At 39.0% G+C, this 21,291-nt stretch overlaps 1 protein-coding gene across 4 annotated transcripts; it reads left to right on the forward strand.

Moving 5' to 3' along the window:
* The first annotated feature begins 2,853 nt into the window (after positions 1-2,853).
* On the forward strand, positions 2,854-15,611 carry b3galt2 (UDP-Gal:betaGlcNAc beta 1,3-galactosyltransferase, polypeptide 2). 4 transcript variants are annotated; one of them, XM_032572818.1, is made up of 3 exons: positions 2,854-3,664; positions 4,773-4,913; positions 13,268-15,611. In XM_032572818.1, exon 3 carries the CDS (start codon positions 13,606-13,608, stop codon positions 14,929-14,931), a length of 1,326 nt encoding a protein of 441 aa, XP_032428709.1. In that variant the 5' UTR covers positions 2,854-3,664; positions 4,773-4,913; positions 13,268-13,605; the 3' UTR covers positions 14,932-15,611. The 4 variants fall into 4 exon arrangements, with proteins under 4 accessions (XP_032428709.1, XP_032428710.1, XP_032428707.1 ...); XM_032572819.1 differs by having other exon boundaries at positions 2,854-3,021; XM_032572816.1 differs by lacking the exon at positions 4,773-4,913.
* Positions 15,612-21,291: the final 5,680 nt, after the last annotated feature.

A 21,291-nucleotide genomic window follows, 5' to 3' on the forward strand; every position in this document is an offset into this window, starting at 1 on the left:
AAACTGAATTAATTGCCACACAGTATCAATATATTTGATTGCACCTTATTTACATGCTCATCATTGTTGTGATATATCACTGCTTGTCAATATGTTGGTCATTTTACTGTGTCATAGAGTTGATATTAAAATGGACGCTCAGCTGTCAGCAACACACTTGGTGAATGCCTTCTTATATAAACTTATTTAACCTTGTAAAACTATTATAATGGAGAAGAAAAGGACTCGAAAAAGAAAACAGGACAGGAGCAGTGTCTATTGGTGGCACTGCTACTGTCATCGTCAACTACAGGTAAAATTGTAACCTACCTGTAGTTTCAGCAATGACAGTGAACAAAGCCGTTCAGTCCGTGTTGACCACATATCCAAATATCACAACATGGACCTGGTGCATTACATGCATCATGGGCAAACGTTAATATATAAGCAATAGCCAAGAGTCCAAAAAACCTCTGTCTGAAACATATACCATAGGACAAAGAGCTGGTTTATACCATGCTCCTGTACACAAGGACATGTGCAATCGTGTTTATCTGTATCCAGCAAGTTTGGTTCCCCTGAGTTGCAGCTAAAGAGGCAGATTTGCAGCTTCAACATACTCCCATAGCACCTGCAATTAATGATGACAATTTAAATTTTGATGTGCTGGGCTTTGCCCGAGCAGTCAGCGCTAGACAAGTTGGGGAAGTCACCTATCTAACAGATGCCACATAATATTAATGTAAAAAGGTACGGTGCCTCTAACCTGGCAGCCACAGGAAATCAATCACCTCCTCGGCATTGCTTTCTTCTGACAAATATACTCTCAGAGGCCAGGTAGCAGAGCTAATGGCCTCCAAAGTATTTCTGTCAAAGACACAGCTCCTATTAATTATTCAGTCACCTGTGCTGTGGTGCAACCTTACAATATTTACAATGCTGCAATAGGCCGCTATCCCACCAGCTTGGAGTCCCTGTGGTGGTGAGCTGCTTTTGCATGAGCTATAATTCCATCTGCTCCCCTTTTACTGAGACAGCAAAAGAGAAAAGCTGCTTTCATCCCTTATCAAGAAACATGCTGGTCTCTTGAGGAGACTGAGCATAAACATGACTGACGGCTGATGAAGGAGCTGCACAGTATTTTTTTAGACATTAATGAGCCAGGTAGTGTTTTATCATCATGCTGAAGTGGAGGCAGAAAGTCTGGTTTCAACGGTCATGAAGTATGTGTCTCTTTAATTCAAGATATGAAAGCTTACTAAATATAGATGGCAATTTTGTGTACATAATGATGCATCACTAATGTGGCAGACAAGCCACAATATTACGACAGTTTTCAATTTGGAGCTGTATAAAAGATGCTGTCCTGGGAGAATGACTGTATGCAATGCTTTACAAAGTAAACAATGGTTGTAAATCCAGCTGTTGCCAGAGAACTGCTGGCCACCATGCTCTCACAGAGTTAAATCTCCCCTTTCCTGCCTACAGACGGGGAATAAAGGGGTTGGGTCAGGGGTAGGAAAGGAGTAAGGGAAGAAGGGATTAAAGATGCATTCAGGTGCAAGTGGGAAAGTAGAAGAAACAAGAATTATTGTTTAGATTTTTTTAAAAAGAACTTCAGAGAAGTTAGCTGTTAAATGCTCATTTAACAAACAAGTCACAATGTTTTTTTGTTTGTTTGTTTGTTTCTTTGCTGTTTTGGACCTACAAATGTAATACTGGTTTTGTAAATGAAAATCTGTGTTTGAAGAAATGTAATCAGTGTGACATGAATTATTCCTGGTTTGAATTATCCATGTATTGCGGTTTGTTTGCTTGTCTAATTCTAAGGTATCCAGGTAAAAACCCTCCTTCTGTGCATTGCTTCATACGGACTCTTGGCTAGTGAGGAACGATCACTACCTGGAGGTATGAACTCTGTTGAGGTTTGAAATTTTACCTAACTTTTGCCCATGACATACTGTATGTCCCAATGTGAAGCTATGAAGCTATATGCAAATTGCCTGCGCTGTAAAGAGAGAAATGCTGAACTGAACTGGTGACTGTTAATGTTACTTCAAAAATTTGGAAGCGTGACCAACATGTACTGAATGACTTCGTTCACTTCAATTGGTGCATTGTTTCTGTTTGCTGATTGACCCGATTGAAATTCTACAGGAGGAATCCAAGTCAATGGGAGAAAGCCCAGACAGCTGTGAAGTGAGTTAAGTATTGAGCGGAATCGCTAGGGAGAAAATGATAATCTCTTATTTTACACATGGCAGGTAAATTATATCTTATGTCCCCCAGAATGTTTTAGCTACTGTTCATTGTTATCATTTACTTTTTCTGTTAATCCGCTGTTAAATATGGTGTAATCATTCCTGTCATTTGCTCAAATAAACAACTTTAAACTTATAAATGAACAGTGGAAGTAAATATTGTAACATGTGAATATGACAGGTTGTCAGTGACATTCATTTTACACATCTCATCTGTTATACAGAACAAACATGACCACAGGTCAAAGTTAAATATAAGAACATTTTACATTATCTGAGAAGTATGTGAATAAAATGATAACTATGTACAAATGACTTGAAGTTAATAACTTATAAGCTGCCTGCCTATATCACCCATTGTTTTCCCAGGCTTTTCGCCTCCACCCTCTCACCTAAATCAGAGTACGTATAAATTCAGATGAGGTTTTAAAACAGCAGTGCAAACAGAAGTTTTTTTTTTTCCACAATAACATTACTTCAGGTTCAATATAAAGTTGAAATATTTTTTGAGTTGTGGCAGCACTATGATTTTGTTTCCCCAATACCCCTTGAACGTCTCATAACGGAGTAACTGGGTCACGTGAGCTGCTCCTCTAAGAGTGCTGTGACGTGGTCGAGCGCCGTCAGTGTAGCGGTGTCTGACAGACAGCTTTCAGGGGCCACCAGCTGTCTTGGCTGGATAAGAGATCCGGCAGGGGTCGGGGTCGGTCCAAGACGTATCAGAAGAATGATTCTGCAGAGGAGAAGAAGCGGAGTGTCCAGTCAAAGCCTGGAGCTGAAGGTAGATGAGTTATTGCTTTTGTTCTCCCTCTAGGAGTCGGGGTACATGTTTCAACTGTGACTGGACTCAGAGGTGGAGCTGATATTTCTATAATTCTGTTTTCATCCATCGCGTTTCACTGCGAATTCACTGCACAGCAGCCGGGCTCAGAATCGTGGAGCAGCAGCCGCATACCGGCAGCTCTGCCGCCGCTCTGCTTTTCCTTCCAGCGCGTTGGCTCCAGATGAAAGTGCGGGGATGCTTTTTCATTTTTAAATGACAAGAACGCCTCTGTAGAGGAGGACAAACTTGGATAAGATCAAGGAAACAACTGGGAACTGCATCGTAAAGCAAGAAATGTGCATTTGAAAAAGAGTTATATAACGGACCCTGGGAAGAGAAGAGGGGTAAAAAGGGAGTCGCACCAGGAGGAGAACCAAAAAAATCCCCGCAGGTTACTTGAGGTTCTGCTGGCATGAGGAGCTGGAGGGTCGTTTCCACATCTAAGGTGTCTGTGCAATTAGCGAAAAGGGAGGCGGAGGACGGAGGGCACAACTGAAGCCCCGGTCAGAAGAGGCGGTGATGGCGGGTGTGGGTACCGGGGTTCAGTTCACCCGTGCGCCGACCGCAGCCCTGTCAGCAGCCGCAGCATGAGTTGGAGGAGGTACGCAGCGTTGCACGTCCCATCGGTTCTCCACATCCTCATTATTCATTTAGCCGTCCCCTCCTTCCTCTCCACTCCATTACATCCACCTTTCCTCGGCTGCCTTGACTGGGATCCATGAACCCATCAATCAGTTTCTCCATTTAGCCCACCTTTGACTCAACATCATTTACCTCCCCTTTATCACTTTGTGGTTCTTTACACTGACAGAGTAGCCCTTAGACTTTTGGATAGGTGGACCTTTGCTTAGTAAAAAATAATTTACTGACTGCTTTATTTTCTTAATGTGGAATTTTTTTTATGGTTAAAAGAAAAAAAAAAAGAATGTGAAATAGAGGTCAGTTTGTTTTGCATTAATTTGCACACATTCCAGTTTTGGAGCCTGCTCCATATCCCTGCCAAGAGGCAAAGCCATTGAGTTCTTATTGATCACATTGATTTAGGGAGCTTTATGTCCACTTCATTGTGCCAAGCTGCCTGATCTAGTTGGCACCCAAGTCTCTGCATTCTTTACGATGCTGGAAGTGGCTTAAAAAAGAAGAAACAGAAGAAACTTCACCATCTGGGTATTCATTCTGCACCACCAGACTGTGACACGTTAATGGGGCTTAATTTCCCAACCATTAGTGGTTGACCTCTCACTTTTGTGGAAACTTTTATGCAAAGAGTTTGAACTGCTTTAAAATGTAATTCTGACATTTAAAGTGTTAGTAATATAGATTTCGATTTAACTTTTTCCCTTTAGCTTAATCGTTGTAAGTTTAACCCTTTTGTTCAAAGCTAAAAACCACTTCCTCTGTGAGGAAGTGGTTTTTAGCCTGCACACCCACTCACGGGTACACACACCTACACACACACACACACCTTACTGCTGAACATCACTGAGGCTTATGGTTTTAGGGTGACACCCCTTAGAGGAGTCGCAGTGTAGAAGATAAGAACTGCGGTTCCTGGTCTACAGCTTCTTTTGGCTCATCCTTAAGGTGAACTCAGCTGAAGCTCCAGTGCTGGGACGGAGACAGATTCTCTGTATCGTGACACTTTGTAATTGATTGAGAATTGCTTGCACTAATCTGTGAACTTATGCCAAAATTTCTTGTTTATCTAGAGTCCTTGTCCACCTGAGATAAAGAACCCCATGATGCACTGCCCGGCATAAGGGTGCAACAAGAGTAAGGGAGAAAAAGTTGGAAGAAGTGAATATTGCTTCCCAAGTAGAAAGAACCTTATCACAACAATGATTCTTCTTGTATGCCAGACCTTTATTTCTCAGAGGTTCTCTTTATTTTTGTGCCCAGCTTTAAAATGTTTGTCAGTCTTCTTTTTGAAAAGTCAAGTATTTAAATGTTCCTCATTGCATTCATTTTACACCTGTACTGTACATAAAATACAGATTTTAGTCGTTTTTCTTGTGGGCCAGAGACAACAGGGACTATATTTATGGGAGCTGACTAAATGTTATGTCTGTAATGTCATTATATCAACCTTCTTAGTTTAGCCTTTAAAATGTCCTAATTTAGGCTTCATTAGTCCGTTGCTAAAGGAATTTTCTTTATCAACAATAATAACAGCAAATTTGTTTATCCAGTTTTTATTCTAAACACTTGAAATCCGATAAAATTTGAGCGGTAGGATATATTGAATCACAATTGTCCAAGCATCTTCGAAGTATTGGACGTAAAGCACTGCTTGGATGATCTTTCTGATGGAGATGGTCTGGTGGGAAAAGAAAACAGAACATTTGGCTTCAACTCAAGCAATATTACAGAATTCAACAATATTACAATTTCACTTATCCCTAAAATTTTGCAGCCCTGCATATGATCACAACTCCTCTCAAATAGTGTTAATGGGAGGAATATTTATTAGAAGTTCACAGAAACAAAACAAACCCTGTTTAACCCAGAGCCGTTCAAAGCTGTATTTCCACATGAGATAACACCACCGCTTTTGTTATTTGGGTCAGCTGACCCTTTGTCACCTTATGGCAGTGTTCTATAGTAAACGGACTCTTGTGGTCTGACCAATATCCACAGTTAAAGGGTTGCGTTGACATTTCAATAGTTGCTCAAGGGACTGGAATCCTGCAAATCTACAGTACTTTGATCACTTAAACCAGATGATTGTTTTGAATACCTGACAATCATAACGTTGAAGATGGAAGTTGATAATTTAAGCTCAACTAATCCTTTTATTCTCTAGCGTATTTGAGTTTTAATCTAACTCAAATATACACAGAACTGTTGATCCACATGACTGCACACATTAAAATATATTTTCACAACAGAAATATGGATGCTTTACCTGCATTGTAATTGTCATTGAGACAGGTACAGATAGAGGATTTTTTTTATGCCAGCAGGATAAGATTAAATTGTGGTGCATAGACTCCAGTTTTTGCACAACGTATTTTAATGACACGCCTTTCTTTGCGGTTGTAAAATCTGAGTTTCTGTGTCAAAGAACATGAATTATCACTTCAATGCAATGGAGCCAGAGCAAGAAACTTTATTTGTGATGTTTGTCAAAATGTGTTTTCATTGTAATGTCTGTGGTGTGGACTACAGGAAGAATAGTCTTTGCTGCAGTAGAAACTAATGGGGATATTTAAATAAACAAATGATCAACTTTGCCCAGACTTGCAGTCAGAAGGAGGCAGCATTTATAGAAGAGCAAGTTCTGCAAGATTGTATGCAGAAGAGTACATTCATGAGTGGGGTTATTTTCTGCAAATTTTGAGCTTAGGCAAGGCTTTTTAAAATCTGAGCAAGTTGTGCTGAATGTGGCTCATTGTTGCAAAGTGGCCAGTATTTCTCCTCGAGTACAGAATCTGGTTTTCTGCTGTGTGTGAGCTGTATGATCATCTTCTGGCACACACGCAGTTTTCTTTCTGTCATTTATAACAAGTTTTTATTTCCAGTTACCTGGTTGATGGTGTAGTTTACCTTTTAAAATGAAATGTGCTTTGAATTTGACTAAACTGTCAATAACATAAATAGATGTCATCCATTTCTTTATTTTACTAGACTAAGGTCATAGGAAGCTACTGTCGATAACTGTAACATCTATTCAGAACAACCATAATTTTAGCAGATTTTATAAAACCTTAAACTGAGAATGTTTTTATATCTGTGGAAAATAACACTATACTAGCGTATTATCACATTTGGCTTCATTTCACCACTTCCATGTTGCCATGGGAGCTGAATGGGTAGGATCGGGTTTGGCCACGTTGTCTATGGGCCTGATCTAAACTTTGTGTTTGAAAAGTGATATTTGATGTTGAAGTTGCCTGAGTTTCTCTACAATATTAATTGAAATAATTTTGTTTAGATTATGTTTTGGCTGTCCTGTTGAGTATAACCAGACCCTTGGCTTTTGTTATTGAACAAACAAACCAGACCATTTGAACCCTAAAAACATAAAGATAAAAGTTACTTTCTTAGTGACATCCACTAGGCTTTTGGTTGTTTCCTTGTAGATGGTGAAGACAAAAATATCTTCAAAAAGCCTTTGCACATTTTGTAAATTACAAATTGTAGTGACATTTATCTCGTGGTGCTCTTTGGTTGTTGAGATATCCCTGCTTTACTTTCACAACCTTCAGCTTACATCTGCGCTGAATCATCTCAGTCACTGAGATTGAAGAGCACCCGGTGAACCCAGAGATTTAAGTAGCTCAGGTACCACTTAGTGGTTCAATAGTAATTTCATTTTAAAAAAATGTATTAACTAAATATTAGTGCTAAAGTAGAACTTGGTTTTATAAAACCAGTAACCGATATGTCTCTACTACATAAAAGCCAGCTTCTGTGCTGAATGAAACAGACTGAAACAAAACATGTCTGCAGGCACGTGCAGAGGGGGGAGCGATGGGGGCTTGAGCCCCTGCCCTTTTTATCCTTGATGCCTCTAGTGCCCTTTTTGAGTTTTTTTTTTTTCCAAAAAATGTTTTTTAAATTTTTTTATTTTTAATCTGTATGGCAGAAGGCCTGTTTGTGCCCCTCAGCAATAATATTTGGCTAAATATAATAATTTAGTAAAAATAAACTAGTCTGGCTCCCCTCAGTCTAATAATGACTCTCAGAACCTCCATGTTGTTCAGACTCTGGGTCCATGGTGAGGAGGAGGCTGATCTGTGTCCTCTAACTATCAAATTATGGGCAAGAATATTTTTTCATACACTGGTTTGTGAATAAAAACGTAGGTCTGATGTTGACGTTAGAAAAACTGTTTCTATTTATATTTTTATAATCATCCTCGCAATAGCGGGACAAAACCTGCCTTTCCCCTAAACACAGAAATGTTTCGGCTGCAGAGAAAACTTCTGACTTTAACTTCATCATTCTGCTAAATGTCCGGTTCGCTACAGGCAGCTTGAGTCGGTCCCACCGACAGATATAAAGAATATCTGTCTTTATATCAGACATCCTGATATAAGACGCGGTACCGACTGTCACCGCGAGTCGCAACGCAGCTCAAAGCCCCGGTACCACCTGGTACCACCTGCTCTCTGTTCGCTCTTCTTCTCCTTAACGTTTCTACCAGGCGGCTTAAAGCTGACGGGATCTGGGCTGGAGGTGAGAGGCTGTAGATAGAAGTTATTGCAGAACCTTCCCCAGTCATGGACCCGGTTGGCCCCCACAGGTTTCTGCTCCCAACACCCACAACTGGTCAAGAGAGGCCGCCTCTGGATCTCACTGGGCTTGGGACTCAGCTAGACCCTGGCTCTTCTCTGGGCCTGGTTCTTGCCGTCTGCGCCTGCCTCTTCTCATGAGTGGAACTTTGCTCCTTAAATACAATCCAGGTGGCCACGTAATCAGAGGCACCTCCCACAATCAAGGACCTTAATTGACAAACAATTTACCACATTACCACACAGCAGGGCCGTCACAATTGTTTTTCAATGAATTCGAAGCACATTTTGGCCTTTTTATACACTTAAAAATCTTTAAGCTTTTACCATGACTATCATTTATAGATCTTGTCACATCAATTTGCAAGTGAAACATATTGCACAAATTAAAATTGGTAGTTGTAATACAGAAAATTGGAGTTCATAAATAATTAAATAAAAAAAAGGTTCAACAACCAACAAATTGCATAAAAATCTGTTGGTGATGTTTGAGGCTATCATGGGGGTGTGAGGGTAGTATGACTCAATGAATCTAGTGTGTCTAAAGTCAGAGTACATCCACTTCATTATGTGAACTAATTAACCTTTATGACATTAAATAAAATACCTTGGATATTAAATCCATCCATTCCAGTCGTATTTTTGCCTGCTTGGCGATGGGAGGACAGAACCCTGGACATGTCCTCTGTCCATCACAGGGTTTGATATTAAATAATTGGGTAGTTTCTTGACAAAAAAAGTATAAAATATTTTGTCAAGATAAAAAAAAATTGTATACTCATTCTGAAAGTGTGGAGTCTTAAGTTTTCCAATTAAGTTATGCATTTCAAACTGAGGTTTAAAGACAAAACTATAATGATCAAATCATTTTTTTAAATAGTTTAACTGAGAGATGTATCTTTTGCTTTCCCACATCCATCTAATCTTGGAGAGGTATGTTGCCATACATTTATGAAATTTGTGCTTTTCTGACTAAACGGCAAGTGCTACAACAATACATCAGAATTGTTGATGATGAATTAAAATAAATCAAACATGTTGTGGCTCACTGAGGATTGCTGTTTCTGGATAGCTTTATTAGGTAAGACGAGATCCTCAGTCAGCCATATCAGTCAGGGCTTTTTCAATAAAGTGGATTTTAACCTTTATCTTCAATGAGAAGCTACTCTAAATGGCTTATAAATGGGAGCAGTACTTTTCTTCAGGAAAATATGTCACTATTATGAAATGGGATGTTTTTACTGAGTGTCATACATTCATTAGCATTGCCAAAGCTTGTTTTGAATCCATGCTTTGCATGTTTCCTGTGAAGAAACAGAAACAAAACAAACGCCCGTCATCTCTATTTTTACCTCCAGGTTTGAAGTTGATCTAGTGACAGTCAACACTGATGCACGCCTAATAATGTCACCAGTGCGGCACTCCCACAGCCTTCGTTCTGATTATTGACCGCTGCAGAATCGCTGGGGCTTTAATTAGCACTGGTGTAACTAATTGGCCTGCATAGAAGTGACATTGATGGGAGGCAAGAAAAGGAATTAATGAGGAGAGGCATTGGCACACTAAATAGTACTGTTTAAAAGTAAAAATGGATCCCTGATGAGCCCACTGAAATTTGCATTTATGCTGAGAACAACTAAACAAACTCGATTCACGAATGACTGTGGGCTGGGTGGGTGCCAGCACATAGGGGGGCGTCTATTCCTTGTGTATTTCTCTGCACTCATCTCTATGTGTGCCTCCATGTGTGTTCTCCTGATCAGAGTTTGTGTAACTAGATGTTCATTTGGTTGACAGCAGAAATCTCTCAAGCGCTCAATGTGCTCCGATGTAAAGTATGTTAACCTTTAAAACAAAGCTTGCCCTGGCCCTTCTCATTCCCCTGTAATTGCTTTCACTGGGTAAGCACACTCGCCTGAAAAGGTTATCGTGTTCCTTGTCAGTTGTCATGATGAATGAGCAAACATAACAGAAAATTAAAATGGGAAGTTTTGGAAATCATTCTCAGACTAGGTCAGTACAATATTTGCACTAAATGCTCCCTCTGCCCCACCAAACATCACTTTTTCCTTCTGCTGCTAAAATATGTGAATATTAGGCTTATATTTCTGTCTAACATTTATTTGACTTTTAAACACTCCCCATCAAAATTGTGAGACAATGAAAAATGTTACAAATACTCGCATACGCCGCTGGCTTGTAGCCAACTGTAAGTTGAACTCCAAATGCTAAAAGTAAGAAATAAAAGCAAAAGACAAAATAAATACGACCAGACAACATATTGAAAATGGCTTACTCTGCCTCTATGAGCTGATGTAGTGAAGTTTAAGACCACTAGCTGTATTAAAAAACAACCAACAAAACAGAAAGTTCCATTGATGAAAAATGTGCTTATGACCATAATGGAGAAACTTCCTCTCTGTCATGTAGAAAACATTCACAGAGATTTCCTTGTCATACCTTTGAAACATAATGTGAGATTTAGAATACTGAGAACTCAGAAAGAGAGTACAATTAATGTTTTGGCATTAGGAACACTGTAGAACAGGGACGTCAAACTCTTTTTTTTGTCAAATCACATCAAATTTATGAAATCCTGAAAGAGCCATTGTGTCAGAATCTATTGATGAAACTTCCAATTAAACTGTTAAAATATAGCATTCTCTCTATTCTATGAGTACTTTTTAAAATGAAAAATATTTAACATCTTTTCACATTGATTTAATTTGGCTTTATTTGGAGAGCCGTAGAAATCTCTCTTTCTATGGTTGTCTAGATCAGTGTTTCTCAAACTTTTTCAGACCACTTAATCCGTTTAACAGTCACAGACCACCTAGCCTGAAATTGCCCCCGCAATAACACATCTTAATATATGATGCAACTTGAAATGAAAATATTAGTCTCTTAAATCACATCATGTTGTTTCCTTTGTTGTTGTGGTGCTGTTTAGTAAATATGACTGGCCACGACAAAGCCATGAACAGGTTTATTCTGCATTTTGAGTTATTTACTGATTCTGAAAGTGTGGAGTCTAAGCTTTCCAATAATGTCAAACACATGAAAATAAAAAAAAGAAGTTGTTCTTTACTACCAAGTGTTGTGTGTATTAATAACATGTATGGCTATTTGTGATTTTGAAGCACAATTAAAGGAAAATAGACTTGAGTTGCTTTATCAGGAAAAAAAATCCTTTTCTGCACCATTAAATATAAAAATAATTAACCCATTTCTATCAATTGTATTTATTTGTTGTATTGTTTAAAATATTTTTTTAATGAAATAAAACAATAACATTAACTGTTGACCTGAAAGCAGAGCATCATTCATTACCAAGCAAAATCATAAAAACCAAAGAACAGTTCTGACTAACTGGAGCAATTCCTACTGCTAATCATTCAAAGGAATCCAATCGCTAGTGAACGACATGTCAACACTCAGCAGCTATGAATTAGCTTCCTCTGATCACATTAGTAGTTCTGGAGTTGTTTTCTTTCCACCAGTATCTGCAGCTTTTTTTTTTTACCTGTTTTTAAGCCAATTTTCTATCATTATCTAGGATTAAATGATCCTAGCTAGCTGTAGCGTCACACTTTGAGCTTACGTCACGGCAAATAAACGGTTGTTTACATGCAGACCACCAGTGGCCCGCTGGCCTGGAGTTTGACACCTGTGCCTTAGAATTAATCAAGGGAAATAAATACAGTATATAAACTAGTCAAATCTGGATCGAATTGCTTTATGCTAATTAAATCTTAGTATTCCCAGAAATATTGCAAAATCACAGCCATTTCTGATGAAGCCGGTAACAGAGATGATGCACACACATTGTGATTAGGCAGAAAAGCCTGTTGGACCACAAATCGTGTGTTGGCATGATAGTGTATGCAGAGCACAGTAAATGTTGAGCTTGTTTGGCTTAGTGACATTCTGAATCAGTGAAGACTGAACATGACCGGCAGTATGTCTGTCTCAGTGGACAACTCCCTGGTGGGCACCAGGCACAATCATTTGCATTTTATCCACACTCTTGTGTATTTGTATGTCTGCATGTGTGCATTATTCCCTGCATGTTCTGTGTTCATGCCTGTGTGTCCTGGAAGATTAAGCAACCCGGGTGATCCCTACAAGACCGTACAAAGCCTTGATAGGCTGAAGGTGAATGACAAGCAGTGGCTGTCATCGCCAGAGGCTGGCTTGGGGTGCAGCACCACTGCTTGCTGGACCCTGAAAACTCATTTTGACAGATGCGTTTCCTCTCTCGCTGTTGATGTGTGGTGGGGGGCTGATGACACTCAGCAGCCTATGTGGTTTAGAGCAGGTTTAATCGGCACCACATTGAGCAAAGCCACAGTTTATATGTAAGCTCTTGGCCCTAAGCCCAGTAATTGTATGCAAAAAGGAGTCACAATGTTGCTATCCACTGGTTGCAAGTTTTTGGCATTTCAATACATTTTCATAACATTTGTCATTTTTGACTAGTTGTTTGCTGTGAGATTTTAAAATGCTAAACTGATTTAATTGATCTGTTAGAGTTCCTTTTAGAACGGTTTCCCTTTTCTTTCATTTTTTATTTTTTATTTTTTTGCATTGGTATGGATGTGTTTGTCATGTTATCAAAAAGCTGCAGGCCCATGCTGTGTTTTTCATCCCTGTCTAATCAAATATGCTACGGTGCTTTAATATTTTTTAGAATTTCCTTTTCAAAGTGTTAAATCGGCTTCAAAAAAGAAAAAAAAAATCCCTATTAGGCTATGTATCTATAAAAAGCTTTAATTGGGACTCTTCCATCTGGACAAAATTAATTCAGATTATTTGTGTTGAAACAAGTCTAATAAATATAACAGTAAAAAGAAAAATACAGCATAGTTGGAGCTAAAATAATTGACACTTGGCACAGTGCTAGTGAATAAAGGAAATCTTTTGGAGAATATTTCCTCAGTTTCTTTTTCTCTGTTTTTAAATTACAGGGAGCAGACACAGTGGAGGTGACCCTTATTATAACCTGAAGAAGACAAGACCCAGTGCGTGACCCTGTTTGTCGGAAGTGCCAAAGAAGACAAGGAGAAGCGTCGCTGGTGAAAGAATAGTCACCTTCTTCTTTCCACCAGGAGCCCTTTCAACCTTGCTTCAAGCTACACTTAGGGGCTCAACTGTTCTCTTGACTCTTCCAGGAGCCTCGCTCCAACCCATCTGCCAGCTCAGATAACCTTCTGATTGTTGGCCACCACATGTTTGAGGTGACTGCATGTGACCACCACCGCCCATTCTCGAGAAGGAGCAGTGTCTTGCAACCCCAATCTGCATCATGCAGTGGAGACGGCGGCACTTATGTTCCATCAAGATGACCTGGACCATCAAACGTTCCCTGTTTCGGACCCATGTGGCTGGTCTGCTCTCCTTGGCTCTACTCTTTACAGTCTTTCTGTTTTTCAGCCACCAGGAATGGTTGCCAGGGCGCAGTGGGCCTCGTGACTACCCACTGGCTTACACCATCAGGGGTCTCCGGGCTCCCAAGGGAGAGGCCAACCAGAGCAGCTCCCTGAGGAGCCTGTGGAAGGAGACAGGGTATGGTGCTCCAAAGCCTCTTCTCAACCTCAGCTCTCAACAGGCAGAGGGAACAGCAGCTGAGCCAGGAGGAGGTGGAGCTGGAGGAGGATCCAGGACGGGCATCGTGGGGCTTGGGGACTCCATGAGCTCTAACAACAGTTTACAGAAGGAGATGGATGTTGGGGAGAAGCTTAGTGCTCAGCCCTACCGCTACATCCTGAATGAGCCTTACAAGTGCAGGGACAGTACGCCCTTCCTCATCCTCCTCATTGCTGCTGAGCCTAGACAGGCTGATGCACGCAACGCAATCCGGCAGACGTGGGGAAATGAGAGTGTAGCTGGGGGCCTGGGATTCGTCCGACTTTTTCTTCTCGGCACAGGAAAGAGTTCAGATGCCTTCCTTCAAAGTAGCATTGAAGAAGAGAGCCGTATTTACCATGATATCATTCAACAGGACTATCAGGACACCTACTACAACCTAACCACCAAAACCTTGATGGGCATGAACTGGGTAGCCACCTATTGCCCACGTGTCTCCTATGTGATGAAGACGGACAGTGACATGTTCGTCAATACAGAGTATCTCATCCAAAAGCTGCTAAAACCCGAATTGCCCCCCAAACAGAAGTATTTTACAGGTTATCTAATGAGGGGCTATGCACCAAACCGAAACAAGGACAGCAAGTGGTACATGCCACCAGAGCTTTATCCAAGCGAGCGCTACCCAATATTTTGCTCAGGCACAGGATACGTGTTCTCAGGGGACATGGCCGAGTTGATCTATCAGGCCTCGCTAAGCATACGCAGGCTGCATCTGGAGGACGTGTATGTAGGGATCTGCCTGGCAAAGTTACGCATAGACCCTTCACCCCCTCCCAATGAGTTCCTCTTCAACCATTGGCGAGTCTCTTATTCCAGTTGCAAGTACAGCCACCTGATCACATCCCATCAGTTTCAGCCCAATGAACTCATTAAGTACTGGAACCATTTGCAGACCAACAAGCACAATGCCTGTGTCAATACGGCCAAGGAGAAGAACGGCAGACACAGACATCGAAAGCTTCATGGGGAGAGGCTTCCATGATGAATCCTGTGACAACAGCTCACTTAAGGAAGTTAAAGATCTTGTGCAAAGAAGGGAACATTGAACTCGGCACTATATTTAAAAAAGCACATTGTTTTTGGTATTATGTACAGTTTATGAGCCAACTTATTTTTTTATTTTTGAAAGAGTTATTGTAAATCTATGGAGCTATTTCCGACAGGAAGAATAGGGGACATGATTGTGTGATGCACAAAGAAAGCTGCAGCTCAAAAGTGGGGTTTTGGATAATTCAGGTGCCAACAGTTGGGTGGCAATTCCTGCTCTTCTCTCAAGGGCAGTGCAGTATGTCAGTCTATGATGTTTAAAGAGATGGGTTAAAAAAAACCACCACTGTGTTTACACAGACAAAAGGAAATGTACATTTATTTTGAAAAATTACACTACCTAAATATGAATGAATGATATAAATCTTTTAACACTGACCAGTTATGCTGCCCTGTTTCTCAGTGTTTACTTTACAGATCTATCAAAGTACACTAAGAGTGGTTTTCTTGTCATCTAATGTATTTTATTTTTCAAAGGATTCATATAAAGCACCACAATCACATCAGAAATGACTGAGATTGTATTTTCTAAAGCTTTACATTGAGTACTACTCTGCACTTAAGTAAATGTGCAATGACTCAGTTAAAAAACTAAAAATAAATGTACTGAATTCATTTTGCGTGTAGTTCTTGTGTCTTGTCTACTCCTTAAGCAAAGTGGGATCACAGCGGGTGATCTTGTTGTTATTCATTGGGGTGGGGAGGAAAGAAGATAAATTTAGCATAGAAAATTGTAAATGGCTTACAACCGTCATTTGTATATTTCACCAACAGTAAGTCTATAAGTACTGTATATTTTCATAGCGTGTTTGAAACAGTAGATCACAGAATTGCTGCACAAATAAAATCAGTAGAAAATTGAAAAGCAAAAAAATAAAACATTTTTCCATAAAAATATGAATGGTGTAAATTGCAAAATTCTGAAAGCCTATAGTACAGTGAGTTCAAGATTAAAACTGCAGCGATTACAGCTGCTGCCACTTTTACCTTTAAATTGGTATTAAGAAATGTCCAATAACACTCAATGTGTTGCTCTGGCTGCAGTATATGCATACACAAACTAATATAAATCTGGTACCATACCAGATGAAGACTCCCAAATACACATTTTCAACTGGATCACGAAATAGACAGGAAACCGGATTAAAGAGGCCGTAGCAGCTTTGATGAGATCATGTCGTTTCTTTACCGATGGTGTACAGCTACAGCATATTTTGAATAGCTTTTTGCAGTTTAAGTGAGAAATGATCAAAACCATCTTACAGAGAATTACAGTAAATCAACAGAGATGTAATGAAAGCATGACTTACTCAGTAATGTGAATAAATGTTGAACTGAGCAGGAAAAAGCTCATTTTAACCGTTGAGTAAAGCTCTCACACTTAAAGGCACTGTCACACAAATGTTGTTTCCAAATGATAAAATTAATCTATCATATAAATCATTGCATTTTATTTATGTTCAGGTTAAATAGGTTTATAACAATCCTTTTTTGTAAATCCCTAAAAGAATTATGCAACACCTGAATTTGGATATAACGACAGGCAATGGCTTAGCTACAATGGTCAAATATTTTTTAAGGTTTTATATGAAAAGTAAATTAGAAGCAACCTAAAACGGAGCCTTGGGGAACTGCTGGTTCTCTCAATGTATCCAAAAACATCCTTTAGTTAGTAAAGTATGACTACAATGATTTCTGGATTGCCCTCTTATTACCAGCACAGGAGATGAGACCTGAAATAAGTTACTTGGGATCTAGAACATCAAAGGTTGAAGTCAGACCAAAAGCACTGGAATAGATTTTATAAAGTCAACTGCTAAAAGTAGTTGACTTTATCAATTCACCCAGCAGCATAAATTTTGCACACTTTTCAGAGCAAAATTTATGCTGCTGGGTGAATTATATGTTGCAGCCACAACTATTTTAATATCCAAAATGAAATATTTGAAAAACAGTGCATTTTAATAGCTCACCATTAAGATAATGGTGAGCAGGCCTAAGTGTAATTTATGATTAGTGTTAAACCACAATTTTTTCTTTTAACATGTTAATTTTGCACCCTATTTAAACAGAAAATGAGTTCCTTGAGAACATACTGTAGTTCCTTTTTTTCTGTGGTATTAACTTGGTGTCATTGTTCATCCTACCAGCTCTAAATGAGTAATTTTAGACAAACTAGGCAAATGTTTGTGAAAGGAATACAAATGATCATTACAAAATCCTAATGTTGTATTAAAACAGGCCTCAGTTAATTTCCAAATAACACAGCAAAACACTGAGCAGGTGAATTGAAACATTATGGAGACAAGAAATTTCTGTTGGGAAATTAGAAAAATGTTGAATTCCACTGTGACCCCAAGGAATATGTAATATTCAGCTGAAAAACACCTAGTTTCCTATTTAATTATAAATGAATTCACAAGACTTGAAAAGACAGCCAATATTGCTTCAAATGACTTTCTCCTTGCAGAAGCAGGTGTTTTTGTTTCTGGTTTTGTGTATGATGGAGAAAGTAAGGGAAAATAAATTAATTTTAAAAAACCATCTTCCATTGCTTTGAGCTAGAAACAAAAGGAACGTATATAATTGGGTGTTGGCTCAAAATAGCATATATCAGATTAAGGTAATTTAATTAAACTAATGGAGAGCCAGGACATCACTACACACACCTGTCACTCTCGTTTTAATCACCTATACATATGAGTGATTCTGCTGGGGGCATTGTACAATGGGTATAGTTCACACAATGCGATATTTTAAGCTATTAATCACTAAGCAGAAGAGTCTTAAGGGAACTGGGAGCTAAAATGGTGAAAACAGTATAGGGGGAAAATATCAAGATATTCATCTAAGATAAACTGCAAAGCAGCAAGTAATTACTTCATGCAGGAGCCACAGGCAAAGAAGACAGTTGCCTATTTTTTTTTTTTAGTCCGTGCACATTCATTTGCAAATCTAAACCCCCTCGTAAGCCCTTGTTAAACAGTTACCACAAGAGTTTTACAAACACAGTAGTATAGTGTCATCAGTGAATTTCCCCTCTGTGTTTTCTTAGACCTTGTAAAACCTTATGATGTAGACCACAGCAAGGTTTTACAGGAAGGTCTTTCACAGATTTGGTAGCATTTAAAGCCTTGCAAATGAACCAAGATATTTACATGATGCTATACACTCGCAAGAAAATTTTGGTCTTTATTGACATGACAGCATCTCACAGTCGCTGCACATTTGTCAGCTACACATCTCCTCATTCCACCATCTCACATCCCAAAGGTGCTCTCTTGGATTGGAATCTGGTGAGGGTGTTGTACAGTGGACTTTTCATGCCTATGCCTGCTGCTCATAAGATAGTCTGAACTTTGTGACAGGCTGAGTTTTCCTGCTGGAAATAGCTATCAGAATTCTGGCACACTGTGGTCTCTAAGGGATGAACATGGTGAGAGACAACATATAGGTTTGGTGTGGAGTTCAAGCAATGATCCTGAGATGCTACAGTACTCTAGGTTTTCCAGGAAAACAATTCCCACATTGTTACATCCGGAATGGAGGAATGGTCCTATGTTGTTTGTACTAGATTCTGACTCCACTATCTAAATGTTGTGGCTTGATCCAGACTCATTAGAGGAAGTAATGTCTTTCCAATGTAGTATTGCCTAGTTTTGGTGAGCCCATAGTGTGTTGTTCTTAAGTGACAGGCATGCTTACTGGTGTGTTTTTTTCTTTGTAGCTCATCTGCTTCAAGGTTTTACATCTTGTGCATTCAGAGATGATATTATGTACAAGTTAGTTAGAGCACTGTTGTCTTTATATCATCTCAAACCAGTCTATTCATTCTCCTCTGCCACTCACTGGACAGCTTTTTCTTTTTTTCGCGTTATTCTCTATAAATGGTTAATTTAAAGATTACATTAGATCAGCAGTTTCTAAAGTACTCAGACCAGACTGTCTGGTAATATTGATAATTCCTGTTCAAAGTAGTGTAAATCCCCCTTATGCCTCATTTTGATGCTTGCTTTAATCTTCAGTAAATCACCTTCCATATGTCCAGATGCCAGAATATATTATGTTGACTGATTTCTATGAACAAGCAATTGAACGGGTGTACATTATGAAATAGCGTGTAATTGAATGTTTTATTGAGTTGTAATGGGTTAAACAACTTTTGAAGGAAAACTATACAAATTTTATGAAGCCTTGCAGAAAACAAAAAATTAATCTCTTTCCGAAATACCCATTTCATTCCATAATGATGCAATTTACAAAATGCTTAACTGGCCCCTGGTATTCATCACCTTCCATTTGCAAAGATTAAAGCCATGACCCAAAGCAAGAGGATATTAAGAATACGGTTGGATATCATTCATGCAGGCGCTGCACAATCAGAGCAGCAGATTAACAGCATCTGGCACCATTTAGCCCTTTAAAGAATGATGGAAATGAAAAATGAGAAGGAAAATGGAAAATGGAAGCAGGAATGGCAAGAATATCAAGTCTAAAGAATGTGAAAGAGAACAAAAATGCCAGAAGAGATCAGTCTTCTCCTTACTAGAAAAAAGAGGCATGACCACATGAAAAAGTTAAACAACGAGAAAAGCCAGGTCACTGTACTGGTAACAGGAAGAAGGATGAAGAAGAAAGAGAAAATTGTGAGAAGGAAGTAGTGATGAATGAAGCAAAAAGAAGCAGTGACTGATTAGTATTGAAAACCTATGTTGCTGTAAATGTGGGTAAAAAAAAAAGGCAAATGGTGAAAACAGATTGCGGTGTCTGCCATGATGGAGTGGAGGCTACGGCATGGCTTTAACACCACGACTCAGTGTTCCTCAGAAACCCACAGAAGAGAAAATACACTTGAGGAAGAGACAAATTTCCTGACCTTTCTGAAACAGCCAGGCCTGAGAGCTGACTAATACCTCTCTCTAGGCATTACTGATGAATCCTAATGGAAGTTTTACGTGAAGAATAACTGAATTTGACATAAAACATCATGAAATTTTCTTGCTGCAAAGAAAGATATTTCTGTCGTTTGAATGATAATGGCTGCTGCTTTGTGAGGCAAAGTTGGAGGTTCATTAGATTTTTCCACTTTTGTTATTTTAAGGGTATGCAACAAATCTGCTTTAATGCACGTTACCTTCCTTGCTGCTATTATTATTATTATTATTAAACTTTATATTGCCGACAATAAGTATCTTTTCCAGAGTATGTTCAGGTTTGCTACCCATACAGAGATTCTAGTAGTGATAGATTTTACTCAGAAAGGCACTAGAGCCACATGTATGTGACAAAAGGTTCCTCTACAAATCTATATTACTTTGAGTCAACAATTTATTTAACTACACAAAAACATAAAAATACTGAGCCCTGATTTGCGAGAACCTGCAAATGTTTTGTGAGATGCTGAACTTCATTTGCGACATCTCGCAAAATGTTTGATATGTACTTACGAGTTATTTTTGAGACATATAAAAGAACCATAGCAACCGAGAACACACACCCATGTTGGAGATTTATTGATTTTTATTTTGAGATCGCCTGAACTACCTCACATTAAATCAGTGCTTGAGAGAGGATGTGGTTTTCATGACAGAGATCTGAAGAGAGTTCTTAGCACACTAGGAAATAGTTGAACACACAGTTGTGGATCAATTCATTAGCAACCAACTGCAGTATTTTACACAGCTTAGCAGGTATTATGTCATTCTGCATTTGTTTCCTCATCAAAATGTCTTCTTTCCACAGATTTGCCCCTCCTAAAACCGTGTATGGCCATTGCAGGCTGGTTTCCAGCTCAAACTTTAAGTAGCACACTCTGCTCATATCACAAGGGAACTATGGTCTAAATGTCCATTGGGACATTTAGTGTGCTGCTTAAAGTTTGAGCTGGAAACCAGTTGACGTACCATAAGCAAAACACACAATCTGTTGACCTTATGAACAAAGTTCATTGCTATCAATGCTCATTACATAATCTCTATAAAACAACAAACAAATCTCTAGTTTATTACAAAATTGATGACTAAAATGTTTTAATATTTTAAAATTTCCTCTGTCGTGTGCATTAATGCCACTGATGAGGATCAGCTTTATCTAAAACCATACTGAATATCTGTTAATATGTTTGGGTTTATTGATGAAGGCATAAAGTCTTTGGGTGACAATTTTTTCCTGGATTTCTGAGAACTGGTATAGTTATAATAGTGCCCTGTAAATTAGAAAACAGATCTTTGTCACCAGCTGTAAATATTATATTAACTTTGTTTTCATTTGACATGGAAATATTCTTGTTGTGAAG

Source organism: Xiphophorus hellerii, chromosome 9, assembly GCF_003331165.1.
Source record: "Xiphophorus hellerii strain 12219 chromosome 9, Xiphophorus_hellerii-4.1, whole genome shotgun sequence".
NCBI classification, from domain to species: Eukaryota; Metazoa; Chordata; class Actinopteri; order Cyprinodontiformes; family Poeciliidae; genus Xiphophorus; species Xiphophorus hellerii.